The 23,426-nt window shown below is 40.8% G+C and overlaps 1 protein-coding gene across 1 annotated transcript in view; it reads left to right on the top strand.

Moving 5' to 3' along the window:
• Window positions 1-13,070: 13,070 nt before the first annotated feature.
• The window catches only part of LOC122562022 (myosin-1B), a 33,074-nt gene continuing 22,718 nt past the window's right edge, over window positions 13,071-23,426 (top strand). Inside the window, exons 1-12 of the mRNA XM_043714425.1 lie at window positions 13,071-13,102; window positions 13,814-13,865; window positions 16,209-16,424; window positions 16,519-16,662; window positions 16,761-16,917; window positions 18,218-18,245; window positions 18,354-18,468; window positions 21,344-21,436; window positions 21,600-21,663; window positions 21,768-21,866; window positions 22,006-22,109; window positions 22,197-22,335. Coding sequence (XP_043570360.1) covers window positions 16,221-16,424; window positions 16,519-16,662; window positions 16,761-16,917; window positions 18,218-18,245; window positions 18,354-18,468; window positions 21,344-21,436; window positions 21,600-21,663; window positions 21,768-21,866; window positions 22,006-22,109; window positions 22,197-22,335 — 1,147 coding nt within the window. The 5' untranslated portion in view covers window positions 13,071-13,102; window positions 13,814-13,865; window positions 16,209-16,220. The remainder of the gene's footprint in view (window positions 13,103-13,813; window positions 13,866-16,208; window positions 16,425-16,518; window positions 16,663-16,760; window positions 16,918-18,217; window positions 18,246-18,353; window positions 18,469-21,343; window positions 21,437-21,599; window positions 21,664-21,767; window positions 21,867-22,005; window positions 22,110-22,196; window positions 22,336-23,426) is intronic.

Here is a 23,426-nt window from a genome sequence, read left to right as displayed (position 1 = left end):
TTCCAGCACCACACTCAACTCTGATCTCCAGCATCCGCAGTCCTCACTTTCTCCTGAGCCACTCACATCTTGACATGGAATTATATCAGGGTTGTTGGGTCAAAATCCTGGAAGTCCCTCCCTAATAACGTTGTGAGTCTGCCTACAGTACATGGACAACAGCACTTCAAGCGCCTCCTCGAGGGCAGCTAGGGATAGGCAATAAATGCTGGCCCAGACAATGAAGCTCACATTCTACAAGTGATTTAAAAAACTGTAAGAAGAGTTTTTCATTGATTTGATATACTCATCAATGCACAAAGATGTATGAATATCTTAAAACTGCTGGATGTAAGATTTTCTTGTAAGCCAATGCTAAACTATTCTTAGTACATCAGAGTTACCACATTATGCATCACAAATATCATTGTAACAAAATGCAACACACCAACAAATTTGGGATATCAGCACTCGACTAATATTTTCTATCTTTTCTTAAATACACAGAAGGAGAACAGGGATCTACAAGTCATATCTTAAAGTTTACACACCAGCTGATTGACACACCTTTGAACTGTAATAAATTACAGTCTAAACTATCTCAATAGATACACTTAGAGCCATCACCTGAGAATGGCATGCACAATCCTGCAAAATTAGTTAAATACCACAATCAAAGACAAAGTAAGGACAAAATTGGAGTACTCAGTAGTACTTTATTCAGTAACAGAAAATACTCAACAGGTCAGCTATCTGTGATGAAATATTACTTTGAACATCTATACGGTACAATTACGCCCATGAGAAAAGTTAAGAATGTGAGATATATGCAATTAAGTAATAAAATTACAAGTGCAAAGGTAGAATTGTTACGCTGTTAAAGAAGAAGGAGCTTAGTTTTTGGATCATAACTTATACTACAACATGAATAAGTTGCAAGGTTAGAATATGTGTTAGCTTGGTTATATTTAGAGAATGCATTCAGTGAATCATTGACAAATTCTGAGGTTTGAACATGTCGGACATATCGCTAAGTTACGATTATGAAAATTCTTGATCTTCTAGTGCATTGAGCATTGTGGCTGTGATTTTTGACTTCTTCTGGAATGCTTATTTTCTGGGATGCTCATCTTCTGAGATTGTCTGTTGTAGAAAGTTGCAAACATTATTGTCCTCCTCAGTATGTTTCTCAAATCAGCTCAATTATTTAAAGAAGTCAAAGAGAACAAAAGAAAAAGTTTTAATTACAGAAATTATATCCAGACTGCTTTCACTTAGCTAAAGGCTTGTGTATTTGAATGTAGGTTTTGTTTATATGTTGCAAAATTAGTAAAAGATCACTAATTTTGAAAAATGAAACTAAATTGAAAGACTCCAGTAATTGTACATTTTTGTTCGTATTCCAAAAATGGAAGCAATTCATGGCACCTGTGAGAGAGAATGTAAGAGGGTGAGAGGAAGACTTAAAGCCTTTTCATCCTAATTTCAGCTGTCTTTTGTAAAATGCTTGCAATTTTGAATCATATCTAGTAGTCATTTAATTATTTTTATTTTGTTTGTTACAGTTTGAACATGAAAAATTTCAAATGGTTGAAACAGATAAAAAAAAACCAAAAGGCCAAATTATCTTGGAGGAGGTGTTAAGGTCAAATTCGGAAACTTTCTGATTCAACAAATATACCTCCTTTCAAAAGTTCACCGCGGGGCAAAGGTGTTGGGGGAGGTGGCCAGATATCAATTAGAATTATGTTTGTTGTAACGTGTACTCACATGAGTACAGTGGAAACTTTACAAGTCGCCAATTATGGTGCCATCTTAAAGGTGCAGAATCTTAGATACAAAGCAGAAAAATAAAGAAACAAAGTTAAAAAGTTAAACATTCTAGCCAACCGGTTAGAAATTTCACCTCCATTTTTGGGACATTGGTTCTGTCTTGATGATGAATGTAAGGCCCTCAAGCCGTCAGCACTCATTTCTGTTAACCACAAATGAATCCATGCCCCTCACATTCCCCACAGCCCTTCATATTCCCCTTGCCCTCTTCATGCCCCTCCATGCATCCTCTGTATCTGCTCATCCCATATCCACTAATAGAGGGGGAACCAATATCCTGGCAGGGAGATTTGCTAGAGCCACTCAGGAGGGTTTAAACTAGTCTGGCAGAGGGATAGGATTTATAGCAGTAGGGAGACAAAACAGAAGGTTCAGAACTTAATGAGAGCAAGTCAAATAATAAAGGCTGAGTTGATCATCCTCATGCTAGATATGGTAGGTGAAAGCGTGACAGGAAACAAGGCAAGTTTGGTTTAAACTGCGTTTATTTTAATGCAAGAGAACTGACAGGTAAGGCAAATGAATTTGAGGCATGTATGGGTATATGGGACTGGGATATTATAGCTATTAGCTGAAACATAGCTGAGCCAGGACAGGACTGGCAATCCAATGTTCTGGGGTACAGATGCTACTGGAAGGATAGAAGGGTGGGCTAGAGAGGAGGGGGAGTTGCATTTTTGATTAGGAAGAACATCACGGTAGTACTAAGAGAGGACATTCTTGAGGATTCATCCACTGAGTCTACATGTAGAACTGAGAAATAAAATGGGGAGATCATTTTAATAAAATTGTACTATTATCCCTCCAATAGTTAGCGGGAGATGGAGGAGCAAATATGTAAGCAGATCACAGATTGCTGCAAGAATAATAGGATTGTAAAAGCACGGGATTTTAACTTTCCTTACATCAACTGGGACTGCCATAGTGTTAAGGGCTTGGATAGAGAGAAATTTGTTAAATGTAGTCATAAAGAAGTTTTCATGCAATATGTAGATAGCCCTACTGGAGAAGGGGAAAAACTTGACTTCCTCTTGGGAAATAAGGCAGGGTAAGTGATGGAAGTAATAGTGGGGGAGCACTTTAGGACTAGTGACCACAATTCCATTAGATTTATAATACCTATGGAAAAGAATAGATCTGGTCCACAAGTTAAAAGTTTTTATTTTACTTTATTCATTCACAGGATGAGAGCATTGCTGGCCAGGCAGCATTTATTGCCCATCCCTAATTGCCCAGAGGGCAGTTAAGAGTCAACCACATTGCTGTGCATCTGGAGTCACGTGTAGGCCAAACCAGGTAAAGACAACAGGTCTCTTTCCTAAAAGAGAACAGTGAACCAGATGGGTTTTTCCAATAATTGACAATGGATTCATGGTCAGCATTCAACTCTTAATTCCAGATATTTATTGAATTCAAATTCCACCATCTGCCATGGTGGGATTTGAACAGGAACTTTCAAAAGTCGATTGGGGAGGTTGTTTGCATGCAAAGGGACATCTGGTAAGTGAGAGGCTTTCAAAAGTGAGTTCATGAGAGTTCAGGGTCAGCATGTTGTGTTTATGCATGAAGGCTGGCAGGAGTAGGGCATCCTACTGGATGACTAGAGTTGTTGAGGCCCTGCTCAAGAAAAAGGAGGCATATGTCACGTATATACAGCTGTGATCAAGTGAATTCCTTGAGGAGTACAGAGGGTGTCAGAGTACACTTAAGAGAGAAATCAGGAGGACTAAAAGGGGACATGTGATGGTTTTGGCAGATAAAGTAAAGGAAACTCCAGAGATTCTACAAGTACATGAAGGACAAAAGTGTAACTAGGGAGGGAATTGGACCCCTTAAGGATCAACAAGTCCATCTATGCATGGAACCACATGAGGTAGGTGAGATCCTAAATGAATATTTCTTGTGAGTATCTACTGTCAAGAAAGGCATGGATGCTAGGGATATTAGTGAAATAAATAGTGATGACTTGAAGAGAGTTCACAGTGCAGAAGAGGATGTGCTGGAAGTCTTAAAATGCAATAAAGTGGATAAAGTCCCAGGACCTGATGAAATATATCCCAGGGCTTTGTAGGAGACTAGGGAACAAATTGCGAACTCTTTGCAGAGAAATTTGTTTCATCGACAGCCACAGGTGAAGTTTCCGAAGATTGGAAGGTGGCTAATGTTGTGCCCTTATTACAAAAGGCTGAGGGAAATGCCTGGGAACTACAAATAAGTGAACCTAACATCTGTGGAGGATAACATGTTCGAGGGGTTTCTGAGAGACAGGATATACAGGCATTTAGAGAGGCAAGGATTTAGGATGGTCAGCATGGCTTTGTGCATGGGAAATTGTGTCTCACAAATTTGATTGAGTTTTTTGAAGGGGTGACCAAGATGGTGGATGAGGTGCAGTGCAGTAGATATTGTCTACATGAACTTGGTACTGCATGGCAGGTTGTAGAGTAAGGTTAAATCTCATAGGATCCAGGGAAAGCTAGCCAATTGGATACAAAATTGGCTTGACAGTAGAAGACAGAGGGTCTTGGTGGATGGTTATTTTTCAGATTGGAGGCCTGTGACCAATGATGTGCCACAGGCATTGTTGCTGATCTACTGTTATTTGTCATTTACCTAAATGATTTGGATGAGAATTTAGGAGGTATGGTTGGTAAGTTTGTGGATGACACCAAGATTGATGGTAGAGCAGATAGAGAAGAAGGTTATCTGGGAATACAGCGAGAACTTGATCAACTGAGCCAGTGCGCTGAGGAATGGCAGTTGGAGTTTAATTTTGGGTGTGACTAACACAATCAATGATAGGGCCCGGGGGGGGGGGGTTACAGAACAAAGAGATCTAGGGGAATTGGTTCATAGCTCCTTGAAAGTGGAGTCCCACATAGACAGGATGGTGAAGAAGGCTGTCAGCATGATTGCTTTCATCAGTCAGGGCACTGAGTATAGGATTAGGACACTTTGTTGCAGCTGCACAAGACATTGGTAAGGCTACATTTGGAGTACTGCATGAATTAAAAATATTATTAAATTAGAAAGAGTGGAGAAAAAATTTACTAGGATGCTACCTGGACTGGAAGGTTTGAGTTACAGGGAGAAGCTGGCTAGCCTAGGAATTAGAGTCATAGAGATGTACAGCACACAAACAGGCCCCTCTGGTGATGAAGGAGCAGCATTCTGAAAGCTAGTGTTTCCAAATAAACTTGTTGAACTATAACCTGCTGACCAGGTATCCGAAATTAATCTAGTCCCATTTTCCTCTAAACTCTTCCTATTCAAATACCCATCCAGATGCCTTTTAAATGTTGTAAGTGTATCAGCCTCCATCACTTCCTCTGGCAACTCATACAATACACATACCACCTTATTTTTCCCCGAGTCCCTTTTAAATCTTTTCCCTCTCACCTAAACATATGTCCTATAGTTTTGGACTCTTTCACCAGGAAATGACCTTATCGATTCACTCTAGCCATACCCTTCATTATTTTATAAACGTTTATAACGCCACCAATGCTCCAAAGAAATTTAAGAAAGGTGGTAAGGAAAACCAGGGAATTGTAGACCGGTGAGCCTAACATAGGTGGTGGGCAAATTGTTGGAGGAAATCTTAAGAGACAGGATTTACATTATTGGAAAGGCAAGGACTGATTAGGGATAGTCAACATGGCTTTGTGCATGGGACATCAAGTCTCACTAACTTGATTGAGTTTTTTAAAGAAATAACAAAGAGGATTGATGAGGTTTGAGTGGTAGACATGATCTATACCGACTTCGGTAAGGCATTCGACAAGGCTCCTCATGGTAGACTGGTTAGCCAGGTTAGATCTCTTGGAATACAGAGAGAACTAGCCACTTGGATATAGACAACAGGGGGGTGGTGGAGGGTTGCTTTTCAGACTGGAGACCTGTGACCATCGGTGTGCCACAAGGATTGATGATGGGTCCACTGCTTTTCATCATTTATATAAATGATTTGGATGTGAACATAGGAGATACATTTAGTAAGTTTGCAGATAACATCAAAATTGGAGGTGTAATGGACAACAAAGAAGGCTATTTCAGAGTGAAATGGAATTTTGATCAGGTGGGCCAATGGGCTGAGGAGTGGCAGATGGATTTTAATTTTGATAAATGTGAGGTGCTGCATTTTGGAAAGGCAAATCAGGGCAGGACTTATACACTTAATGGTAAGGTCCTGGGAAGTGTTGCTGAACAAAGAGTCATTGAAATGCAGGTTCATAGTTCCTTGAAAGTGGAGTCACAGGTATGAATTAGAATCCCTCCAGTGTGGGAACAGGCCCTTCGGCCCAACAGGTCCACAGTGACCCTCTGAAGAGTAACCCACCCCTACCTTACTAACCTATATTTACCCCTGATTAATGCATCTAACCTACACATCATTGAACATTATGGACAATGTAGCATGGCCACTTCTCCTAACCTGCAAGTCTTTGGATTGTGGGAGGAAGCCAGAGCACCTGGAGAAAACCCACGCAAAGACAGGGAGAATGTGAAAATTCCATACAGACAGTCACCCGAGGCTGGAATCAAACCCGGGTCCCCGGCACTGTGAGGCAGCAGTGCTAACCACTGAGCCACCGTGCAGTAATTGGGATACTGAAGAAGGCATTTGGTATGCTTTCTTTTATTGGTCAGAACATTGAGTATAAGAGTTGGGAGGTTATGTTGCAGCTGTACAGGACATTAGTTAGGCCACTTTTGGAAAATTGTGTGCAATTCTAGTCTCCCTCCTATCGGAAGGGAGTTGTGAAACTTGAAAGGGTTCAGAAAAGATTTACAAGGATGTTGCCAGGGTTGGAGGGCTTGAGCTATAGGGAGAGGCTGAATAGGCTGGGGCTAGTCTACTTCCAGTCTTCGGGCATCTCACCTGTGACTATCAATGATACAAATATCTCAACAATGGGCCCAGCAAACACTTCCTTAGCTTCCCACAAAGTCCTGGGGATTTATCCACCTTTATGCGATTTAAGACATCCAGCACCTCCTCCTCTGAAATATGGACATTTTTCAAGATGTCACAATCTATTTCCTCACATTCTATATCTTCCATGTTCTTCTCTACAGTAAACACTAATGCAAAATATTTGTTTAGTATCTCTTCCATCTCTTGTGGTTCCACAGCATAGGCTGCCTTGCTGATCTTTGAGGGGCCCTATTTGCTCCCTTTTTACCCTTTCATCCTTAATGTATTTATAAAATCCCTTGGGATTCTCCTTAACCCTATTTGCCAAAGCTACCTCATATCCTCTTTTTGCCCTCTTGATTTCCCTTTTAAGTACACTCCTACTGCCTTTATATCCTTCTAAAGATTCACTTGATCTCTGCTGTCTTCCTTCTTTCTCTTAACCAAAACCTCATTTTCTCTGGTCATCCAGCTTTCCCTACACCTACCAATCTTTCCTTTCACCCTAACAGGAACACACTGTCTCTGGACTCTCATTATCTCATTTTTGAACCCTTCCCAACTTCCAGCCGTTCCTTTACCTGTGAACATCTGCCGCCAATTAACTTTTGAAAGTTCTTGCTTAATGCGATCAAAATTGGCCTTCCTCCAATTTAGAACTTTAACTTTTAGATCCAGTCTTCTTTGCCTGAAGTGTAGGAAACTGAGGGGTGACCTTAAAGTGGTCTTTAAAATTATGAGAGGCATAGATAAAGTAGGTAACAAGCAGGAGGCTGGGAAAACACTGCAAGCCGGAAGCATCAGGAGGTGGTGACGTCCTGAAGAAGAGTTACACCCGAAATGTTGACTCTCTGCCTCCTGATGCTGCCTGGCTTGCTGTGTTCTTCCAGCCTCCTGCGTTACGACCTTGTCCAGCATCTGCAGTTTTTTATCTTTAACGATAGATAAAGTAGATAGCCAACTGTTTTCTCTACGGTAGAGGAATCTAAAACTAGAGGGCATTGGTTTAAGGTGAGATAGGAGCAATGTTTTCACACAGAGGGTGCTGAACGGCTGGAATGGGCTGCCTGAGTTGGTGGCGGAGAGTACAATTTCATTATTTAAGAAACATTTGGACAAGTACATTGATGGGATAGGTATGGAGGGATATGTTACACTGGCGGCATCCCCCACCTCTTCCTCCGATATATTGATGACTGTATTGGTGCCAACTCCTGCTCCCACAAGGAGGTGGAGCAGTTCCTCAACTTTACTTACACCTTCCACCCTGACCTTAAGCTCACCTGGACCATTTCCAACATCCCTCTCACCTTCCTGGACCTCTCCGTCTCCATCTCCAGTGACTGACTCAGCACAGACATCTATTCCAAACCCACCAGCCCCCACAGCAATCAGGGCTACATCTCCTCCCACCCCTTTTCCTATATAAATGCGATCCCTTACTCTGAATTCCTTAGCCTCTGCCGTATCTGCTCCCAGGAGGAGCAATGCCATTTCAGGACATCCCAGATGGCCTCTGATTTCCAGGACCACAATCTCCCCTTGCACGTGATCAACAATGCCCTCCAGTGCATCCCCTCCACTTTCCACACCTCTGCCCTTGAATTCCACCCCTCCAACTGCAACAAGGATAGAACCGCCCTGGTCCTAATCTGCCACTTACAATCAGACCCCACCACCAGAGACACATTTCCCTTCCCAACCCTGCCTGCGTTCTGCAGAGACCATTCCCTCTGTGGCCCCCTCGTTAGGTCCACAGTCCCCCACCATTCCACCCTCCACATCCAGCACCTTCCTTTGCCGCTGCAAGAGGTGTAAAACCTGCACCCATACTTCCCACCTCACCTCTGTCCAAGGCCCCAAAGGAACTTTTCACATCCAGCAGAGATTTTCCTGCACTTTCATCCACCTCATCTACTGTGTCCATTGCTCTTGATGTGGTCTCCTCTACACTGGGGAGACAGAACGTCAACTCGTGGAACATTTCAGGGAACATCTCTTGGACACAAACACCAAACAACCCCACCACCCTGTGGCTGACCACTTCAACTCCCCTTCCCAATCCACCAAGTTAAAACTCACACAACACCAGGTTATAGTCCAACAGGTTTAATTGGAAGCACACTAGCTTTCGGAGCGACGCTCCTTCATCAGGTGATGAAGCTCCTTCTATCCCACTCCACCAAGGAGACACAAGTCCTAGGCCTCATCCACCACCAAATTCAAGCCACCCAACATCTGGAGGAAGAGCACCTCATCTTCTGCCTTGGGACCCTTCAACCATATGGCATCAATGTTGATTTCACTAGTTTCCAAACCTCCCTTCCCCCCACCTCATCCTGGATCTAACCCTCAAATTCGGCACAAACATCGACTCTCCTGCTCCTAGAATGCTGCCTGACCTGCTGTGCTTTTGCAATGCCACACTTTGACTCTGACTCTCCAACATCTGCAATCCTCATTTTCTCTCATGGAGGGATATGGACCAAACACACGCAAATGCCACTAGTTTAAATGCAAAAGCTGGGTAACATGGATAAGTTAAGCGAAAGGGTCTATTTCCATGCTGCAAATCTCGACTCTATATACCTCAGAGACCTCTTTGAAATGGGCATTTAAAAAAAACTTCTAACAATCTAACAAAGCTATCATAGTAACACAATTCATGCTGAAAAGAACCTTCACTTCAAAAAAGCCATTCAAAAAAACCTAAGATCCCCTCATGTCATTAATTTGTTGTCACAAATCAAGACAGTTTTGAGACATTATTCAAAGTTAATCTGTCAGTCCAATTGTTGAACTAGGTGGTTGTGGATACCTTGGAGCTTACCCAAGTATTCATAATGGACTCAGCTGGCAGAAACAATTGCAACTCATAGACAGAGAAGCCTATTAAAATTACTAAAACTTATGACCGTGTTTCTTTTTAAAGCTATACTGTGTACGCTGTCAATCAATGCATTCCAGCAACAGATGGAAAACATAAGTGTAAGCTGCAGAAACTTTTATTTTCAGTTTTAAAGAGCTGTAGATTTAAATCATTTCAGGTCATGACACACAGAATTCCCAGACAGTGTTTTATTCAGTGTTTATTGTATGATAGCAATTTTCCAATGGGAAAAGTGCTCTAATTCATCTCTGCACTTACACAATGTATGTGATGCAGAGCCTGATAATCGACGACTGCTGTAGAACACATTGACAGCACATTACAGCATCCAACTAATGAAACCAAACAGAGATGAATATAGAACATAGAACAGTACAGGACAGTACAGGCCCTTTGGCCCACAATGTTGTGTCAGGCATTTATCTTAATTGAAGATGAACCTAACCTACACATCCCTCAATTTACTCCACTGGTCACCTTATTATAGGAAGAATGTAGGTACTTTAGAGAGGGTGCAGAGGAGGTTTACCAAGATGCTGCCTGGATTGGAGGGCATGTCTTATGAAAAGAAGTTGAGTGAGCTAGGGCTTTTCACACTGGAGAAAAGGAAGAGAGGTGACTTGATAGAAGTGTACAAGGTAATGAGAGGCATAGATAGAGTAGATAGCTAGAGACTTCTCCTCAGGGCAGATATGGCTGTCACCAATGGTCATAATTTTAAGGTGATTGGAGGAAGGCATAGGGGAGATGTCAGAGGTAGGTTCTTTATGCAGAGAGTGGTATGTGCATGGAATGTACTGCCAACAGTGGTTGTGAAGTCAGAGACATTTGGGACATTTAGTCTCAAATTCTTACTAGTGGAGCCTGATTCCTCATAAATTGTTCTTTTTCTTGGGGGGTAGGCGAGGGGGTGGGGAAGTGGTGCATTGACTTTCCAGCCACACAATGGAACATGCAATGTTGGAAATGTGACATGTGGCTCACAGTAATGAATGTGACGCGTTGTAATAATGGGACACTTCAGATAGATACTGACCATATAGTCATAGAGTCATAGAGATGTACAGCATGGAAACAGACCTTCGGTCCAAATCATCCATGCCGACCAGATATCCCAACCCAATCTAGTCCCACCTGCCAGCAGCTGGCCCATATCCCTCCAAACCCTTCCTATTCATATACCCATCCAAATGTCTCTTCAATGTTGCAATTATACCAGCCTCCGCCACTTCCACTGGCAGCTGGTACCACCCTCTGTGTGAAAAAAAGTTGCCCTTTAGGTCTCTTTTCCCTTTAGGTCTCTTTTCCCTTTAGGTCTCTTTTGTAAGGAACTTTCCTTCTTGCCTTTCAGATTGTTTACTTGTTGTAGAGAAGGGTGATATTTTAGGGGTTGAACCACCAAGCATTAAAAGAAACGCAAGAACCCTTCATGCAGTAGATTAACAGTTCAGAGGAAGGATCGACCCTTCCCGACCCGACGCGAAACGTTAACTCTGATTTATCTCCACAGATGCTGCCAGATCTGCTGAACTTTTCCAGCAATTGCTGTTTTTTTTTGTTCCTGATTTCGAGCACCCGCAGTTCTTTCGGGTTTTTGTTTAGTAAATTAACTGCCTGGGCATGTGCACGTTAGCATCAAACGGGAGCGGAGTCTATGTATCTCGTTTATTATCGATCATTTTAAAATGGTCGTGAAAAAGAAACAGTTCATTACACATCTTGCGAAGTCATAATTTTGCCCTAATTACCCAAGAACCAAATACCAGAACGCCTCTTACTGGAGTTCCTCACCTAATGTCACTGAATTCCCAGTGCGTTCTGTCCAATTGACTTTCTCCTCAACAGCTACTTACTCGAAAGTAAATTTGGTTCAAGCATGCTTTTTAAAAAATTATTCTTAGATTTGGGAGCGATCCTTGTCGTAATTCAGAAAGCAACAAACCTGCGGCGCTCTCCGACAGAGTTCCGCTCCAGATCCCGAAGGAGGGAGATCCCGAACGCCGCTTGGTTTTTATGCACCCTCTAATCTAACCGGCACGTCACTGATTGCGGGAGTCTGTCAGACCACACAAGCTCTTCCCAAAGCAGGAATGAAAAAGAGAAAAGCAGATCACAGACAGACAGCAGGGAAACCAGGGGACCACGCTGATTTATACAGTCTAGCACTAAAGTGTGATTGTAAGAATTTAAAACAGGGAGCCAAGCCTGTTCACTCCACTAAGAAGTAGACAGCCTGAGGCAGGCGGTACTACAGCCACTACGTTTGCATATGTGTCTTGGTTGCAAATTTTTGGGGGGCTTAATTTAAATTTATTTTTCATTAGTTCCTGAGATGTGAGTGTCTTTGGCAAGGCCAGTATTTCTTGCCAGTCCCTAATAGAAAGCGGTAGTTGAGGCAGTAAAGACACCGGCAGCGCAGTTAAATAGGAGGTTCCAGATTTTGACCCTGCGACACTGTAGACAAAACGATACAGTTCAAAGTCAAGATGGGCTGTAACTTAGAGGCGAGCTAGCAAATGGCGTTGATGTCCTAAGCGTTTAATAAGTGTATAAAGTAATGAATTCTCTGGATTTCTCTAATGCAAACTATGAAGTTCAGTTAGACTAAGAAACTGATTGAGGAGCTAGAACTGGCTGATGAAGGATTATTGGCGATGACGGCAAGTAACGACTTCTCAAGAGCTGCAAAGTCATTTTAGGACTTAACCTGGTGTGGTGTGATTTTTAACTTTGTACACCCCAGTCCAACATCGGCACCTCCAATTCTCTGGAAATGTATTTTGTGGCTTGCTTCCATTGAAAGTAATGGATAGCAAATAATCCGGTACAGCGATGTTTTAATCTGTTAAATCATCACAATCTGGGATATTTCCACCACTCATCTTTTCAAATCAAGGTTACATCCTGATAACAGATACATCCCCAGTTAAGCCGCAGTTTCAGGTCGTCTCCACGTTCCCGCTATAGTTACTTTTATAATTTTCCTTCCGCCCACAAAATCCCCTTTCCAGTTAAAAACAGGTCTAGCCTCTTGCCAATGCAGCATTCACTTACACCAGACTGAAATTGTTATTTACCTACACAACTCTCGATAATTGAAAACCATAATAAATGACACTTAGACTAGTCTTGGTCTCTGCTGTGCAACTCCAACTGAGGCAATTTGGTAGAGGTATCATTCACTGGTTTATATAAACATTGCTGAGGCTGTCTATCAGCGTCGGATCGACTGATAATATGTTTTAGTGGCAGGAAGATTAATGACTCCGTCATTCCAATATCTAAGGGGTTGTACGCTTTTCGACTAATTATAACTCTTCGTTGGGAAAAAGATAGTTGGCAACCGCGTCGGGTCAATGAATCGGGCCAATTGTCACATTTTCCATATTTGGAGAAGCCAGCCGCTATGTGGGCAACATTCTTCTTATAAAAGCAGGTGCGGTGGATGGTTCTCGGCATCCTCCACTGAACCAATAGCAAAGGTAGGTTCGATTGGGTCACCTCTCCCACGTTTTCGTAATAGAATGGACGCGGCTATTTAACGTTAAACCTTAGAATAATCAATGCTCTGAGAAAACTATCCGATGGAGAAATAACAAAATATTATTTTTATTTAGCTATGATACATAAGTGTCAGTTTCCCATAGATTTCTGTATAACGCATTTTTTTTTACATTTATGTCACATTTTCCTCTTAAGTTCCTCTCCTGATTAATGTTCATCATGGTCTTTTGCCTTTTTGCCCTGTTGAAACTGATATGAAATTTCTTGCGTCTTTTTAAAATATATTTTTAAAATTATACCAAATACACTTGAATTGCAAAATGTTTAATACATTTATTGAAGCTTGGTCAAGACAGTTACTAAGCACTTAAAGCAGGCGTGTCCTTGACAGTTCAGACCAATCTTGAATTTCAAAGGATGCTGATGGTCTAAACTGGGGAACATCTGCCTCGGAAGGCACCTTTTAAAACGTTTTCTGCGGGAGTTCAACGTGTAACTGTTGACCAAAGGATCAGAAACGTATTCATTGCGCTGAAAGAAACTGGATGGGGAGAGACGCTAACATCGCTGTTCAAACCCATAATTCTAGTACATCAATCACAAGGTTCAAACGGCAGGTTCATGCCCAAAGTCTTTCAAGTCAATAAAACATTTGCCTGGCGACGATTGACGTTTATTTTTGCTTCCAGCTCCTGGCAACTGGACAGGATTCGTTACTTCTGGCTACTTGTATCCAAGAAGGTAAGACAAACTAAGTATAATGTCCATGCATGAAACTTTCAAACTGATATGATTAGCATTGTGGTGAATGGCCTGTACATTCTATGACATTAGATGCCGCGGTTGCGCATTTACATTACTGGAGCTTAGGTATTGAATTATTCTCAGTTTTTTGATTAAAACAAATATGGTAGGGTCATTCAACAATTTGGTCAAACCTATAAAGGTGGAGGCTTGGTATAATGGTGCTGTCACTAGCCTAGTAATCTGGAGTCCCAAGCTAAAACCTCTGGAGATGTGGGTTCCAATCCTAGCATGACACATAGTTACATTTGGAGAGGCCCGGGTTCAAGTGCCACCTACTCCAAAGTTGTGCAGTAACGTCCTTGACTAGGACAAAGAGAAACAAAATGCTTTCGTGAGGGCTTTTGTGGCAGTGCCCCTGCCTCTGGGCAAGAAGGCCCACTTGCTTCCAGAGGATAGGAACAGGTTGATTGACAGTATCCACAAACGGTTTAGTGCAGATATGGGGAATCGGCGAATATGAGTAGAGACTGTATGTGTCGGTGACCAGCTGGAAATACATTCTTGTTGGACGCAAGTTGTCGCCTATCGCCATTCCAAGAGCAACTGTGAAAGTGTATGAAGAAAGCATTCCAGATGCCTCAGAATATAGTACATGTAACAATAGCAGGACATGATAGGTAGGTAGGATAGTGAAGAAAGCGTTTGGTATGCTTTCCTTTATTAGTCAGAGTACTCAGTACAGGAGTTTCATGTTGAGGCTGTACAGGACATTGGTTAGGCCATTGTTGGAATATTGCGTGCAATTCTGGTCTCCTTCCTATCGGAAGGATGTTGTGAAACTTGAAAGGGTGCAGAAAAGATTTACAAGGATGCCAGGGTCGGAGGATTTGAGCTATAGGGAGAGGTTAAATAGGCTGGGGCTGTTTCCCTTGGAGGGTCGGGGGCTGACCTTATAGATGTTTATTAAATCATGAGGGGCATGGATAGGATAAATAGACAAAGTCTTTTCCCTGGGTACGATTGCAATATTTAAAAGGCATCTGGATGGGTATATGAATAGGAAGGGTTTGGAGGGTTATGCGCCGGGTGCTGGCAGGTGGGACTCGATTGAGTTGGGATATCTGGTCGGCATGGACGAGTTGGACCTAAGGGTCTGTTTCCGTGTACATCTCTATGACTCTATGATGTAGGGTAGCCAGCGAATATTGTAACTGAAGATGCAACCTGGCCAGAGTTACAAACATGCTGCAAAACACGATAGCTCCAATATTGGCAGCATCGCGCGATGTGTATTGTGTACTGGATATATATTAGCTGTTGACGTAAATATTGCACTTCCATTTTAAATATGTTGAAGTCCTATACGAGTTCTTGGTACAAACGTAGGTCTAAAACCTTCTGAATAATAACATGGTCCTGTATGTTCAATAAACATTGTGAATTGTTAAACCGCCTGTAATTGGTCTGTTTTCTTCTGAAGAAAATGTTTTAAAAACGTTACAAGGCCAGTGACACTACCGGTGTATCTCAATGTTACAAACAGAGGTTTACAACTTTCAGATCAGTTGGGTTTGATACTGGGTGGTCTCCATTTGTGCTGTCCAGTTTATTGTTGCCAGTCCAGTTACCCCACAACTGAACGATTTACCCAATCTCTAATCGATTTCCAATATACTCATTTTTAATCATTGCAAGGATTTTCAAACCGCTGTTACTCCAAACTGAAAAGTTGACACCAAATTGTAATAAATGGGTAAAAACCGAAAGAACTGCGGATGCTGTGAATCAGAAACAAAAACAGAAATTGCTGGAAAAGCTCGGCAGGTCTGGCAGCATCTACGGAGAGAAATCAGAGTTATCGTTTCGGGTCCAGTGACCCTTTTCAATTCTGAGAGTTCTGACGAAGGGTCACTCGACCGAAACAATAACTGATTTCTCTCCACAGATGCAGAGCTTTTCCAGCAATTGCTCTTTTAATAAACGGGTGCCTGGGCTCTTAAATAAATCTGCTTCGCCCCATGATCTCCTATCAGAGCCGTATTGACATGTCTTGTCTCACATATTTAACAGGCTGATTGACTCTCTGTTTCACTTTGGGGTGGAACCCACTTTGCACCGCCAAATGACTGGTGTTAGAACTTATCTCACACAGCAGCGGGCAACAAAAGAATCATTAAGTTTTATTTGTCAGCACTTGGGTTGGGCGTGCAGAGTTGACTTGAAGGTGTCTGGCTTTGTGATGGGATGCAGTGTAAAACGTACACACAGATGTACAGTTATCGTAGAATCATTACATAAACTATCTTCCAATAATAATTTAAATTCTGTTTTCTGCAGTGAACTGCAATCATGAGCTCAGACGCAGAGATGGCCGTTTTTGGGGAGGCGGCGATCTATCTTCGAAAGCCTGAGAAAGAACGGATTGAAGCCCAAAATCGACCCTTCGAAGCGAAGACTGCTTGCTTCTGTGTGGATCCGAAAGAGGAGTTCACCAAAGGCACCATCAAGAGCAGAGAAGGTGGTAAAGTGGTCGTTGAAACCATAAATAAGCAGGTGTGTGTTTCAGAAAAGTGTACCTTCATAAAACAAACTTTAACAATTATTTTGTTTTAAGAACGTGACTAAAGATCTACGGGTCATTTTGCAGACTGTAACTGTGAAAGAAGATGAAGTCTTTCCAATGAACCCTCCGAAATTCGATAAAATCGAAGATATGGCCATGATGACTCATCTGAGTGAACCAGCTGTGCTGTTTAACCTCAAAGAGCGTTATGCAGCTTGGATGATCTATGTAAGCGAACCCATCTCCCTCAGAAGTAACAGCAGAAATGTGATTTATTGCTCAGAATGTTGCAGAATTTCTAATGCCCTTCGATTCTCTGAATTTAGACCTACTCTGGGCTGTTCTGTGTCACGGTGAACCCCTACAAGTGGTTGCCCGTGTACAATCCCGAAGTAGTGACCGGTTACAGGGGCAAGAAGCGTCAAGAAGCTCCTCCCCACATCTTCTCCATCTCTGATAACGCCTATCAATTCATGCAAACTGGTGAGTTGGAAACTTCATTACCAAAGCCGCTATCAACTTTTCAAAAATAATACCAACAGCTAAAATTCATGTAAACAGCTAAGGAGCACTGTAACAAAAATTAAAATATACCAGAAGAAACTTACCATTCAGGACTTGCATTAAGACAATAGGATCTTGCGGTGCAACAATGATGATCCTACTTCTGGGGCCAAAAGGTCCAGGTTCAAGTCCCAGCTGCCTTGAAGGTATAATATTATATGTCTGAACAAGTTGATTAAAATAAATGAAAAGGTTTGGGGATAAGTGTCTGCACCTCACTGGAAATATTAGTGAGGTGACTAAGTGACTTAGAATCATACAGTCATAGAGATGTAGAGCACGGAGACAGAGGCTTCGGTCCAACTCGTCCATGCCGAAAGGATATCCCAATCCAATCTAGTCCCACCTGCCAGCACGTAGCCCATATCCCTCCAAACCCTTCCTATTCATACACCCATCCAGGTGCCTTTTAAATGTTACAATTGTACTAGCCTCCACCATTTCCTCTGGCAACTCACTCCATACATGTACCAGCCTCTGTGTGAAAAAAAATTGCCCCTTAGGTCTCTTTTATATCTTTTCATAGCATTCTGTGGCTCAAAGGCTTAGTGTCTCTGCTGAGTGTCTCCTGAAATAATCTACCCTGGCTCCATTGTTTGGACTCCATTTTTATACCCCAATCTGTCATCCAAAGCTCCTACCTTTCACAAGACTAGTCTTTTAGTGACATTCATTCACTAGTCATAGGATAGCATGCAGTCAAGGCCCTGCTTTGCTATAGCTTCAGTCTGATAACTTCTATTAACACTTGTTTTCCTACTCCTGTGGGTATTATCAGTGCAGTTGTGGCACTGTAGGCATTTTGTGTCCATGGTGGCCTCATAATTCTATCTAAAAGCAATTTGCTCTTACTTCTTATCATATCTATGGCACTTAACTTTGGTTTCCATGGGACTGAAGCAATCTCTGCTTGCTTGTTCAGTTCTTTTGTTTCAGCTTCTTCTGCAATTTAAATCATTTAGTCATAGAACCCATTGCTCTCTTTTCATTGTTTGGCTCACCTACAAACACTTTCCTAATGTTACCTGCAGTTGTAAGGAATAACAGTGTCTTAGACTAGTGCAGAGGTAAAGCAAAATTTACATGCATATATCAATATTTTTAGGATTAGACTGTAGCAGCATTCCAAAAGCTACATGTTTCGATTATGCCCTATCCTAATAAGCAATGCAGTGGAGGACTGCAGAAATACTAATGGTGGTCTTTTTTCTGTTTCCAGATCGTGAAAATCAGTCCATTCTGATCACGTAAGATTGTTAAGCTTATGTACATGTTTAGCACCTGAACCTTACAGTACTTTTGATTTTGAAACGAAAACTCTTAAATATTTTCACAGTTCTCTGTTCTGTCCTTAGTGGAGAATCCGGTGCTGGGAAGACTGTGAACACGAAACGTGTCATCCAGTACTTTGCCTCAGTTGCAGCAAGTAGTGATGCCAAGAAGAAGGAGCAAACTGGAGGTTCACTTAAAGTAAATCAACAAGTTCTAAATGAATGGTTAAACTGAAGAGAGCCCTAAATATTCAGTTATAAAATGTCAGCAAATCATTTGTTGATAATATAAGGGTGACTTTTTGTAATAATTTGCTGGCACTGGAGCATTCGCAGCAGCTTAGCACTTCAGAAAATATATTCGGATGCAATTAAACCAAGGCCTTTGCTTCATATTTTAGATAAAATTACATTACATTTACAGCATAGAAATGTTCTATTGGGTCTAATTAGCTACTGTCAGAGACTATTACCCAGAGAAGCAATTGTCAAAGGCTTGTGCATTCTATTTGTTGCCATTTCATTAAATTCCTAGTTTGGGGAATGTAGAGCCGGGAGAGAGAGTCTCAAGATATGGGGTTGATCATTTAGGGCTGAGATAAGAAGAAATGACTTTATTCAGAGAGTTGTGAATCTTTGGAATTCTCTATGCCAAATGATTATAGATGTGCTATTGTTGAATACATTTAAGGTTGAGACAGACAAGTAGTTGCTCCCTCGAGATAGCAAGAAATGCAAGGACCAGAAATTGAGGGGGAGGAGGAGAAATTGGAGTTGAAGCCATGAATTAGCCAAGATTATATTAAGTGGTGAAAAGATTCACAATGTCTGATCCTACTCCTATTTCTTATCTTGCACTTTTCCTCAACTACCTATGTAATCAATTATTTAGCAACTCTATTCTTAGGTGTTGACTTGGAATCCACCACAACTTGCATTTAGTAATACTTTTATCATGATAAGACATTCTAGGGTGCTTCTCAGGAGCATAATAAAACAAAACATTATACTGAATACAAATAAAGATGTTAGATCAGGTGAGCAAATGCTTGGTCAATGAATTTAGGTTTTAAAGAATCTTTTAAATGAGAAAATTGAGTATGGAAGCAGAAAGATGCAAGTTGAGATTTGATGTTTATGATCTAGGCAAGTGAATGCGTAGCCACCAGTTTTGGAGTAATTACAATCAGAGATGCTGAAAAGCTCAAAATTAGATAAGCACAGGTATCTCAGAGTTTTGCTGGACCACAGGACATTAGAGAATTGAGAGGAACAAAGCCACGAAGGAACTTGAACATACTGATGAGAATTTTAACATCAAGACCTTTTTTAGGGAGGAGTCAATGTAGGTTACTGAACACAGGTGAGAAAAATGAATGGAATTGAATAGGGCAGCAGCATCTTGGTCAATGTGTGAATGGGCATATGAATTAGAAGTAGATCATTCAGCCTTTCAAGAGTGCACTGCCACTCAATAAGATCACAATTCATCTCTTTTTATTTTGAATTCCACACTCCCATTTACCTCCTATAAAAACTTTAATTTGTCAGCCTTACAGGAGTCTATCTGTATTCCATTACTTGCCTCTGTGCCTCCATAGACTCAGAAGCTTGAAAATCAACTCTCTGATTGAAAAACTTGCACTCCATTTTTGTCCTAAAGCATGATCCTTCATTTTAAAACAGGATTGGACTCATGCACAAGAGGAAAACTCATTCCAAGTTTACCTAATCAAAACAATTTAGGATCTTAAATATTTGAGTCAAATTACCTCTCCCTCTTCTAAACTCCAGTGAAAGTAAGCCAAAACTGTCCAACCTGATCACTCCAAGTATCAATTGAATATACTTCTTCTGAACTACCTCCTCTGGAGTTTACAGATTACTTTTAAATCAGGAGACCAAAACTGCACATAGTATTATTCAAGATGTGGTCTCACCAATGCTCTGTATAACTGAAGCATACACGCTTATTTTTATGTTCAGTTCTTCTCATAATAAAGAACAGCATATCATTGACCTGTTTAATTACTTGCTGACCTCAAGCTTTAGAGAATGTGGAGGATGTACCAGGAGTGCACTGAAAGACTTGAGCCCAGAGTTTAGAAAGGAAAGAATTAATATTTGAACAAAAGATGAGCTGAGACAGGGACAATGTTGATGAAGTTATGGAAGTGGAATCTGGTGGTGTTAATGATGGCGTCAAAATATGGTCAGAAGTTCACCTTAAGATCAAATATAATGACAAGGTCACAGTTGCCAGGGGGAGAGAGAGATCTAATGCTGAATGTCAGATAAGTAGCTTGATAAATGAGCAAAAGTGGAGGGATCAAGACAGGCAGTGCCAAGGTAGAACCAGATGTCCTCAGTGTAAAGGTGACCATTAAAATGGTACATTTAAATGATATCAAGGGCCAACAGACAGATGAGAATAAGAAGGGAACCAAGGGTAGATCCCAGCTGGGAAAATGCAGAGCTGTGAGTGTGTGTGTATGTGTGCGTGTGTGTGTGTAAAGACGTATTTGCAAGTGGTTCCTTAACTCTAATTAGACACTTGAGAATGCCAATGCAATCTCACAGCTTTTTCAGTGAAAAGAACTCTTCTCTTCCCTGTTCCAAATCTCTTACATCTCCAAGTGACTTCTTGCTAGACCCCTCAACTACACTCAACTGCATATAAAAGCAAAGCATGCAGATGCAGGAAATGTGAAATAGAAAACGCTGAAGAAAGTCAGCAGATCTGGTAGCATCTGTGGAGAAGGGAATAGAGTTAATGTTTTGAGTCTGATATGACACTGCTTCAGAACGAAACATTAACTCTAATTTTCTCTCTTCACAGATTCTACCAGACTTGCTGAATTTCTCCAACATTTTCTCTCTTCTCTCTGAAATGTACTGTTTATTTCCATTGACTATCACAACTTTGAAACTTTTCCAACAAATCACGCTGTAATTATATTGTTCTAACAAAATTCAGCTTTGATGTCATACTAGTTAAACATTATTGTGTTCATATTGTTTTCATCCAACAACTCAGTAGCTTCATTAATAAGACTTATCAAATATACTTCTAGGGAACTCTGGAGGATCAAATCATCCAGGCTAACCCTCTGCTGGAAGCTTTTGGTAATGCCAAGACAGTGAGAAATGACAACTCGTCTCGCTTTGTAAGTGTTTGGGCAGCACCAGTATAACATATTAAAAGTCAATTTTAGATATGCTAAACAACACGAAATAAATTAAACAAAAACCTTAAAAGCACATTTAATACTCATTTTGTGAAACATCTCTCAAGGAGTTCAGCTATGTTTCTGAAATTCTATTTCAAAGGGTAAATTCATCAGAATTCACTTTGGAGCCACAGGAAAACTGGCCTCTGCTGATATTGAAACTTGTAAGTACTTATCAGTCTCATATGTACTAATAAAAGTTTGAAATGCTCCAATTAATTTATTAAGGAGGCAATATTCCTAATGAACTCTAATGTTCCGAATACAGATCTCCTGGAGAAATCCAGAGTTACATTCCAGTTAAAAGCTGAAAGAAGCTATCACATTTTCTATCAGGTTACATGCAACAAAAAGCCAGAACTTATTGGTAAGAGATCTGGAGATTAACCTAATTGAAATTTTCACTAATTGTTGCTTTTTTTACTAGTAGACTTTAAGTTCATTTATTGCTAAAATAAAAATAATTAAAATTCACCAATTAATGTGCTGCTGTTATTTGATTTCAGAAATGTTACTCATTACCACCAACCCCTACGACTTCCATTTTGTTAGCCAGGGGGAGATCACTGTTCCCAGTATCAATGATGATGAGGAACTGATGGCCACTGATGTAAGTTAATACTCTGTTTGTGAATTTCAAATTTCTATTCATTTTCAGAGTACTGTCATGTTACTGATTATTTTTGTTGGTTGCTAGGAAGCCATTGACATTTTGGGCTTTACAAGCGAAGAGAAAACAGGCATCTACAAACTTACCGGTGCAGTAATGCATTATGGCAACCTAAAGTTCAAGCAGAAACAACGGGAGGAACAAGCAGAGCCCGATGGCACTGAAGGTAACATGAAAGCAATTGAACATCATGAGGAATGTTATAAAGCATAATGATGTGTCTTGCATCTCAAAATATTAGCATGATACGGAATTGGAAATTAAATTTGCACAGGTATACGACTGAGGGATAGAATCTCATTAGTGCCTACCTTGACCCATTCTTTTGTTGTTACATTGGTAATGGAACATAACCATATCTTTTGTTTGGAGAAGTGAACTTTCGTCAAATCTGTACTATTGGTGAATATTATTCCCATGTTTCCTTATCATTGAGACCACACTAAGCTGTTCTGAGCTACATGTAATGACAGGTTCTAATAAAATAAGGGATCACAAATGTTTTACTGGCGCTGCATTATGTATGAAGAATTCCTGAAGTGATATGCTACCATATTAATCACTTTACATGGCAGCGCAATATTCTGTGCTTTCTTGTGTAATGAGGCCATTTGGCTTAGCATTAATTTGTTGGATCATTGATACAGCCACCCTTGCTCTTTCCTCATGACCATTGAATGTATTCCCTTCAATTCTTTTGTCCAATTACTTTGAAAGTTATCACTGAATCTGCTTCAACAACTCACACAACCAGGGCTTTCCAGATCTTATAATTTGCTACATTAAAGAAGGTTCCTTCTGTAGCCTCGTGGGTCTTATGTATTATATATGTACATACAAGGAAACAACTTAATCAATACACAATGTTGCGATTTGTTTCAGCAATATTATTAATTCATTACATCCAATTGCTCCCAGTAACAATGATTGATATAGTTCCACCTATGCTTCACATACATTTTATGCAGGTCAAGCTTGTGAATTACTAGTTCTATGACTGTGGTTTCTCGCATTTTGAGTAAAAACAAGGATGGAAATTTAATAAAGCACTATTTTGCATCAGTAACATCCTAGTGATAACTCTGAAGTTGAATTTCCTTGGGGCTTGTCCTAATCCATCTCAATTGCTATTGTGCAAGTTCAGGAGTAATCCTCATCTTTTAAGTTATAAAAGAAATTTAGGAGCTTTGTACGTGTTAGAAATCTTGATGTGTTTCACTGGTGCTTTATCAATTAAAATTTTACATAAACCATGTT

Source organism: Chiloscyllium plagiosum, chromosome 24, assembly GCF_004010195.1.
Source record: "Chiloscyllium plagiosum isolate BGI_BamShark_2017 chromosome 24, ASM401019v2, whole genome shotgun sequence".
Taxonomy (NCBI): Eukaryota; Metazoa; Chordata; class Chondrichthyes; order Orectolobiformes; family Hemiscylliidae; genus Chiloscyllium; species Chiloscyllium plagiosum.
The sequence above is the reverse complement of the archived record's forward strand: the minus strand, read 5'-3'. Positions and strand labels throughout refer to the sequence as shown.